Raw genomic sequence first — 9,404 nt, 5'->3', positions numbered from 1 at the left:
ATACAGCATGCGAGTGAAAAAAACTTAGAAAATTCATGCCCAATTATTCTTAGAGAAAAAATTCCAAGAGAATACACTCAAATAGAAAAATCGAAATCTATTGACTTTTTCCCATCAGATATCTCATAGAATCAGCGCAAGAAACAAATAGAATTGTAACGAGAACTGCCTAGAATTTTTATAGAATCCCAATAGAATAGAATTTTCTAGCGAATTCGCCAAGTTTTTCTATTGAATTTTTTCATACGTAATGTCAATTATCATATCCCTCATATAGCCTATGTTTCAACACTTTACTACTGGATTAATTCTGAGATCCATAAACAAACAATTGCTTTTCAAATGATTTTTATTAACAATGTATACAAAATAGGTTGACATTTTAAAAATTACATTAGAACTCATATGAAGGCCCCCGTATTATTATACTGTTGTCAATCGCCTTGAATCTTAGATCTAGACCCATCACCCATCTGCCTTTTACAGACCCGAATGATTAACCGCAACGATAATATTTCTCTATTAGAGTATAATACCTAAGAATAAAGAGGTAATTCAGCCGTTGAATGGTGAAACGTAACAGAAGAAGTCGATTTTTCACTCTTCATTGCACATGCTTATTCAAATTACTCACGGCTCTATGAGAAAATATCAAGAGACTTCTTTGTCTGGATCTTTCCTAATCTACAAAAGAAGTCTTGAAATTCTTTCATGAAACCCCTCGTTTTCAGAATAAAGCCACAGTGAACAGAAATGTAAAAATAAAGGTGTTGCAAGTATGAAAAAATCGTATAAAAATTTTCTATACGGATTTCTTATATAAATTCTATAGGATTTCCGTATATGACATTTAGATATTTCTATAGAAATATTTGCTATACGAATTATTTCTATACATAAATGTTTACGGAAATTTTTTTTTCATACGAAAGATGTCTAAACGCACCAGAGAAAACCGCAGAAAAATGTCGCAACTCCATACGAAATGTTTCTATAGATGTGGCAGTGGGTCGTATAGGATCAAACCTATAGAAATCGTATAGAAATAATTTGTATAAAAAATATCCGTATAGAAATATCCGAATATCATATACGAAAATCCTATAGAAATTCCATACGATTTTTTCATACGTGTGATCTCACCACTTGACTACTGAACCAATTTTGATGTGTCCATACGAACATTTTGCAATAATACGAATTTCTGCAATAATTTTAATTAAAAATATATAACACATTAGTTGACATTTTGCGAACCTGCATTAGAACTTTTATAAAGGCCTCAATACAATATCTCATCTGGATTAGTCTTTTCCGAGGTAATAATACCCCTTTTATGTGTTGAATTTTAGAATAGTCTTCCTGTGCATAGTTATTACTTTTTGGAAAAATTTAAAAAAAAATTGGAAAAATTCAACACATGCAAAGAGTGCCGTTACTATAGCTATTAATTTTTGTAAACCGAAAAGCTTCAGGTAGTACACAATATAGTAATGAAGTGACTAAAGTTTGTGGATTTCCAAAAATTAATAACTATGGACACAGGACGATTCAAGAATTAGTATTTTTTTATATTGGAAAATAGTATTTTTTTATATTGGAAAATTATAAGAAAAGACTGGGTTAGTCTATTCAGAGGTAATGGTGCTTCGCAGGAGCAGAGTTGGTATTTTTTATATTGGCGAAAATTATAAGGAAATGATTCAATCCTCAAATGATCAAACGTAGCAGAACAAAACAAAGAAAGTCAATCTTTCACACCTCATTAAATCTCCAGTTTATATTGAACAGATTACGAGAAGAGTTTACAGCGAATAGTTTACGTGAAAATGTTGAGAAACCTTTTCAATCAAATTTTTTTCTGCTTATACGAAAGATCAGTCATTCGTTTCCAAACTGAATGCATAATTGTTAGAGCAAAAAATCAACTCATTACGCTCCACCACTTCGCAACTGAATTTCAAAAATCCACATCATTGAGCTCCATAAACGACTCATCATCCTCCTGAAGCATCTCTGCAATGTCACCAGTTTCATCTTTAATATTCTTCTTCTTAATTGATGATGATGATTTAACGGACGTACGAACCGGCGTACGAATCGACGATCTCGCAGGTGTTCTAGCCGGCGATCTCGCTTGTGAGAGAGATTCACCCTTCATTTTTGATAGTCGATTTGATTTGTCATCCGCTGGTGTGTCTGGCAGATGAAAAATTGCACGATTGGTATTAACATTCAGTGATGACGTCGGCGCTTTTGAGTGCAATGAAGATGAATTCTTACCTGCATTACCGGTGACTTTGGCAATCACTTCTCGACTCTCAGCGAAGTAGGCATTTGGATGCAAGAGGGGACGTTCTGGGGGACATTTATGAGTTACCTCGAAGTACTTGGCGCAGGCGAGATTGTAGTGGCCTCCCTTAGCCAACTCGACTATTTCAGACACGCCTAAGATAATTAAAGAAGCATTACAGTATCGGTTATGGAAAGAGTGACTATGCCGTTATTTCATGGGTCACATTTGAAAGGAGAATGAGAATAGTGATGTGATATATTGCATTACCATGTATGATGCACTGAGTCAACTATTCCACGTAAGTTTGAAAGAATGAAAAAATTGAGTCCACAGGGCTAATTAGTTTTATGTAGAGAACGAGGGATGTTGGGAAAGCTCTATTTTAAAGTTTCATTTAGCTTGAACGGCTGCAATTTTAGGAGAAAATTTCAAGACATATTCGCATATTTTTGCGGCTGAGAAAATTTCCAACAAAACGCGTCTTTTAATATTGTTCTGTATCGGTTCTTTTCCTCACTCTCAACTATCTTTATGGACGATCGATTAATTAGGAGTACTAGTAACGATTCACGTTGACATGAACGTCTCTTAGCTTAGAATGAGTAGATTTTTTAATATACATTATAAAAAAAAAGTTCATCGTTTAATTTATCTTTCATAACGAATAGACCATCTCAATTTGTTAACAATTTAAGGCATTTTTCCTAAATTTTAGAAAACGATTATTTCACTTATTTGAAAATATTAAAGAAAAATAGTCGATTCGTTCTAGAACCGAATAATTTTAAGAAAACTTTACGTCAAAATTGGCTTTTGATATTTTCCCATGAAATCACTCAGTCTTGAGTCCACAGAATAATTCATGTCTGCATAATGGTTCATTCATCTTGAGAATAGATAACTATTAGAATAGTAAAAAGGTGAGGAGATTTATTTAGTAGTCCAGAAAATTGAAAACGAGAACTCTTCCTTCCTGTTATTCCCTGAACCCACTCATTATCAAGAAAATTCAATTATACAAGTATTCTACCCGATTCCGGAAATTCGAGGGAGAATTTGTTAGTAAATTTGTTTTATATTTCCCAATCATCAATTTTTTCTGCAAATACTATGTCCTGTGCAACCATTGGCTCATATGCGAGTCTTCATTCTCGAGATTTATCCTACACCATTTTGCAGAATGAAAAATTTATGAAATCCAAAATTCATTTATTGATAAATTTTACTCTATTCCAGACGCGAAAAATTTATGAAATTCAAAAATCATTTATTCATGATCTATTGCGAATAAAGTAAAATGGATGCTTAACTTTATTCTTTGGAGGGCAACGAACAATGAAAAAAAAGCTAAAATTGTTCGAAAACTACGGCGCTAGGAGCATTTGGAAGGTAAAAACAGGAAAAAATTAAGATTTTCGTGGTTATACGGGGCAAAATCGATCGAGTCCGCGATTTTCCCTAGTTATTCCCATATTCCGTCAGATATCACAAACTGTTCAATGGATCCCAAGGCCCAGTGAAGACTTAAATTTCACCGATGTATCCCCTTAAAGAAGGCAATTCAAATAGCTTTCCACAAAAACAAAAACTTTTCTGGTGAATATGAGGTTGCAGCCCGAGCCAAAGGCGAGAGTTGCAATCATATGAGCGAGAGAAGTTTTTTTAGGCCGCGTGTCGACTAATATTTTTTGTCAAAATGCCAAAAAGTTGATGTTTTAAGTGAAACATGAAAAATCAATTTTCATCTAAAACTCTGATAAGTTAATGAAAAATTGACAGCAATCGACAAATAAGGTGTCATTTTGAAGCTTATTTAATAAGCTTTCCAATGAGTATACTACGTGTATTATTCCTAGAAGAAGGAGACGGAATTGAGCATAGAAACCATAGAAAGAAGCCCGGTAACGCTCACGGATATTTCTATACTGGACTTCGTAAATAAATTGTGTCACCTGAGGCTGGCAAATTGAATCCAATGAGCTTTTGCTGCAGTATGTCGCTGTCCATAGACCTGTACGGACAACCGTGGAACTCCCCAGGCCCAGCAGCTGTAGTTATAATTTTATTACACCCCATTGGCGTGTAATTACGATTGCCCCCAGCCTTTCCATACAGAAACCTGACGCCATAAGCGTACTCCTTCTCGAATTTCTCGGGTTCCATCTTCTTCGTGAATTCCGCACGCCAGAATTGCGTGCAATCTTCCATCGTGACGCCAATGCCCTTCAAAAATAGGATATACTGCACACGACCTTGGTTCTTCAGGTGGTGATTAACTCTTAATGCTTCGTGGAGCGTCCTCATGCACAATGGGTACGAAGTCCTTGATAACTGCAAGTTTCAAATTATTTCCTGTTACAGTGGCATTTCTTAATTATTATCATTTTTCTTCAATTTTTACCTCATCTAGGGACTCAATCGGAGTTGTCTCAGTTGACCACACGACACGTTGAATTTCAGCGAAATAATTGGGAAGTTCTCTGAGAAACTCGAAGATCCTGGAATCGCACTGGAGTCGGTAGAATTCCTGTGTCGCAGCCTGCAAATATTATGGAAATGAAGATTGGAATAACACAGTTGTACAAAATTCCGGCTTTTTTCGGCACAGGGATGAGAAGATTTTTGCGCGCTGATTACAAATCCGCCGGCAAAATTTCATNGGCAACGAACAATGAAAAAAAAGCTAAAATTGTTCGAAAACTACGGCGCTAGGAGCATTTGGAAGGTAAAAACAGGAAAAAATTAAGATTTTCGTGGTTATACGGGGCAAAATCGATCGAGTCCGCGATTTTCCCTAGTTATTCCCATATTCCGTCAGATATCACAAACTGTTCAATGGATCCCAAGGCCCAGTGAAGACTTAAATTTCACCGATGTATCCCCTTAAAGAAGGCAATTCAAATAGCTTTCCACAAAAACAAAAACTTTTCTGGTGAATATGAGGTTGCAGCCCGAGCCAAAGGCGAGAGTTGCAATCATATGAGCGAGAGAAGTTTTTTTAGGCCGCGTGTCGACTAATATTTTTTGTCAAAATGCCAAAAAGTTGATGTTTTAAGTGAAACATGAAAAATCAATTTTCATCTAAAACTCTGATAAGTTAATGAAAAATTGACAGCAATCGACAAATAAGGTGTCATTTTGAAGCTTATTTAATAAGCTTTCCAATGAGTATACTACGTGTATTATTCCTAGAAGAAGGAGACGGAATTGAGCATAGAAACCATAGAAAGAAGCCCGGTAACGCTCACGGATATTTCTATACTGGACTTCGTAAATAAATTGTGTCACCTGAGGCTGGCAAATTGAATCCAATGAGCTTTTGCTGCAGTATGTCGCTGTCCATAGACCTGTACGGACAACCGTGGAACTCCCCAGGCCCAGCAGCTGTAGTTATAATTTTATTACACCCCATTGGCGTGTAATTACGATTGCCCCCAGCCTTTCCATACAGAAACCTGACGCCATAAGCGTACTCCTTCTCGAATTTCTCGGGTTCCATCTTCTTCGTGAATTCCGCACGCCAGAATTGCGTGCAATCTTCCATCGTGACGCCAATGCCCTTCAAAAATAGGATATACTGCACACGACCTTGGTTCTTCAGGTGGTGATTAACTCTTAATGCTTCGTGGAGCGTCCTCATGCACAATGGGTACGAAGTCCTTGATAACTGCAAGTTTCAAATTATTTCCTGTTACAGTGGCATTTCTTAATTATTATCATTTTTCTTCAATTTTTACCTCATCTAGGGACTCAATCGGAGTTGTCTCAGTTGACCACACGACACGTTGAATTTCAGCGAAATAATTGGGAAGTTCTCTGAGAAACTCGAAGATCCTGGAATCGCACTGGAGTCGGTAGAATTCCTGTGTCGCAGCCTGCAAATATTATGGAAATGAAGATTGGAATAACACAGTTGTACAAAATTCCGGCTTTTTTCGGCACAGGGATGAGAAGATTTTTGCGCGCTGATTACAAATCCGCCGGCAAAATTTCATAAAATGACCTAGTTTGTGAGGAAAAAATGGTAAAGTCCTCAAAATGACCCAACATGGCTTTTTTTATAATTTAATTAAAAAATAAGGCATGTGCACGTATGAAAAAATTCAATAGAAAAACTTGGCGAATTCGATAGAAAATTCTATTGGATTCTTCTGGAAATTTTATTGGGATTCTATTAAAATTCTAGGGAATTCTCGGTAAAATTCTATTTGTTTCTCATCTATGAGATGTTTGATAGGAGTCAAAAGGAGTCAAAAGTCAATAGATTTAGATTTTTCTATATGAATATTCTCTTGAAATTTTTTCTATAAAAATACTTGGGTATGAAGTTTTTTTCACCCGGATACTGTAACGCACAGAAAAACAAAATATAGCGGGTGACTTCAGAATATTGTCGCTATGCCATTCTTTCGCAAAATAAATGCAATTTTAATGAAAAAATGCAGAAGTCATTACGAATAAATTCCTGCTTTTAATTAAACCTACCCTACCCCATCTGCAACTATAATTTTTGGTCTTTTTGTTGCTTTTTTTTCAGCTCAATAGACACGGAAGTTATTTTTTACAGTTAATGATTGATTTCATCTCCATGATATTAATCAATATAAGAAAGGTCAGGGGATATTGGAAAAATCATTACGACGATGATTAAATTGTCACAGTGCGACGTTTCGCTAAATTATTTTAGCTTCATCAGGCTCTGAAAAACAAATTCGCAAACAAAAATTTATTTTCAAAAGTGATTTTTTACTTAAGGCCCAGGTGTACTATCTTTCGAACGTTATCTCGATGTTTTTTTTTTCATCTTTCGTCATCTGAAATTGTCAATTGAGTGCTACATCATGCAGAAGTTTTAAAAAATTATGAATGAATAATAGAAAAAAAGTAGAAGAAATTCTTAATTTTTTCAAAGAGAATTTTTCATTTATATTCAGAATAAGTTGAACAATAAGAAGTTGAGGAATGTATCTGATTTACGGTGACAAATGGCGGCCTGTCACCTATTATCATGCAGGAGGAAGACTGATTTCGTAAATTTTTTCCCACACTGCACAGAGACATTTATTACGGAAAAGACTCTTTGAAAAAAGTTGTAATATTTTGGAGAATTTTTTAATCACACTTTTATCACATAAAAATGGCAGATGACTACATACCACTGTTTTGAAAATTGAGATACCTAGCTGCCACTTCCCATGAGGAGTTAGTGTTTTATTATCCACCATGGAAAATTACAGCTAATAGATAATTTGCCACTGCGAATCAGATATTTGTAACTTCCATTTTTTTCAACTCATTCTGCATTTCAATTAAAAACGCGCTTTGAAAAAGTTCAGAATTTTTTCTATTTTTAAAAAATCATTCTATCATAATTTTTGGGAATTTCTACATGATGTACCACTCAATTGACAGTTTTGAATTACGAAAAATAAAAAAAAATCCAGATAACATTCGAGAGATAGTACACCTGGGCCTTAAATTTGGAAAACGACGATTTTAGGCCATTTTTAGGACTTCAACATTTTTTCCTTAGAACCTAGGTCATTTTATAAAATTTGTCCGGCGGATTTGAAATCAGCATGCTAAAATATTTCCAGTGGTGGCAGTCTCATCCCTGTACGAAAAAAATGCAGAAGTAGGTCTGTGTAATTAGAGGTGGGATATCCAGTGAACGTTTTTATGAATTGAATTGCTCACTTCAAACTCCCGCTTGAGGTGCTCCTTGAAATGACTTATGAAGAGTGATGCAAGCTCCGATTGGGGCGTAAATGCCATACCATTGTACACAAATACCCGCCTACTTCTGATCAAATCGGGGACTTTGTAGAATGGCACTTTGTAAAAGTCGCTGTTATCGATGCTCGATAGCTTCCCGGATGAGTACAGGTGATCGCGAAATTTATCTTTCTCATCTTCTGTCAGCTGAAAATGTGAAGAGAAAATAATGAGGGGAGGAATCGATGACGACAATCGAGGGGCGGTTTCAATTTTGATTGAATCAATTCCAGTCGTTTTGACGTGAAATTTGTATTTTTTTCTGAATGACGGTAAATTGAAGAAATATTTGTAGGGGAATAATCGTCTAAATGGATTTATATTCAATTTTTTACAGAATACGTTGAAAGGTTGTAGTCCGATTTGCTGTAACAATAATTCCATCATTTTCTTTTTGAATTGAGTATGACGTTCCACTCTGTATTCCATAATTTTAACATCAATTCAGTAAGATTCTTCAAATACTGGGTAAAGATTTTTTCAAATCAATTGAAGATGAATGGAGTGACTGTATTCATTCCATCATACTCAATTTTTAATTCAGTAGCGAAGTGGTAAAGCGGTTTAACTTGATTTTGACAATTGGCCAGATTTTAGTGAATATGTCGGAATCTAAGGGAGATAGCTAAATTTTTGTCAAGACCTTCCTTGTAGCACTCAATTTGCTCTAGAAAAAAGGTTATTACGAAAATTTCATTATCTTCTTTAGATTCGGAGATATTCTTCAAAAACTCAACTAAGAGGTAAGTCGACTTAAACCGTTTTACCACTTCGTTACTGAATTAAATCTATGACGAATAAGTACATTCCTCGTAAGAAATATTTACATAAGTGTCTGTAAAAGAATATTTTTAAATAATTAAATCCGAGGAATGAAATAAGCCGGTTTCTTCCCGTAATTTGGCGAGGAAAATCGAAACGGTGCAGATATAACGAATTTTTTTTTTCCAAATTGGCCCCAATATCTCTGCGGGGTTTCAAACTATCAAATAGCCCATTAGCACACTCAAAGAAAATGAAAAACCCTTCAAAACAAGACGTCATACACAGCATTATCTTCAGTTTGAGTGGGTTTATACAAGAAAACGTTTTTTTTATCTCAATCGTTAATTACTCAAAAAGCTAATTTTTTTTAAATCTGAAATTTTCACCAAAAATCGACAATAAAATGACAAGCATTTGGGCGCCAATTAGAGTTTGTCTTCTGTCGTACTTTGGCGGTTATTAATTTTTTCAGTGATTCACGTATTGAAAATGAACGAAAATAGTTATTATTCATGCAACTATCGCCTTTAGGGGGCGTCCATTAATCACGTGACACTTTTTTGGGGGG

At 35.2% G+C, this 9,404-nt stretch overlaps 1 protein-coding gene across 1 annotated transcript in view; it reads right to left on the bottom strand.

Moving 5' to 3' along the window:
• Positions 1-1,069: 1,069 nt before the first annotated feature.
• LOC107036187 (DNA primase large subunit) overlaps positions 1,070-9,404 on the bottom strand; it is a 16,060-nt gene continuing 7,725 nt past the window's right edge. Inside the window, exons 3-7 of the mRNA XM_015253958.1 lie at positions 7,994-8,218; positions 6,034-6,171; positions 5,585-5,963; positions 2,284-2,448; positions 1,070-2,199 (exon numbers count right to left, since the gene is read on the bottom strand). Of these exons, the coding sequence (XP_015109444.1) occupies positions 1,961-2,199; positions 2,284-2,448; positions 5,585-5,963; positions 6,034-6,171; positions 7,994-8,218 (1,146 nt within the window). The 3' untranslated portion in view covers positions 1,070-1,960. The remainder of the gene's footprint in view (positions 2,200-2,283; positions 2,449-5,584; positions 5,964-6,033; positions 6,172-7,993; positions 8,219-9,404) is intronic.

This window comes from Diachasma alloeum, unplaced genomic scaffold, assembly GCF_001412515.2.
Source record: "Diachasma alloeum isolate Michigan unplaced genomic scaffold, Dall2.0 Dall_scaffold_00206, whole genome shotgun sequence".
NCBI classification, from domain to species: domain Eukaryota; kingdom Metazoa; phylum Arthropoda; class Insecta; order Hymenoptera; family Braconidae; genus Diachasma; species Diachasma alloeum.
This window is presented reverse-complemented; position numbering and strand designations above follow the sequence as displayed.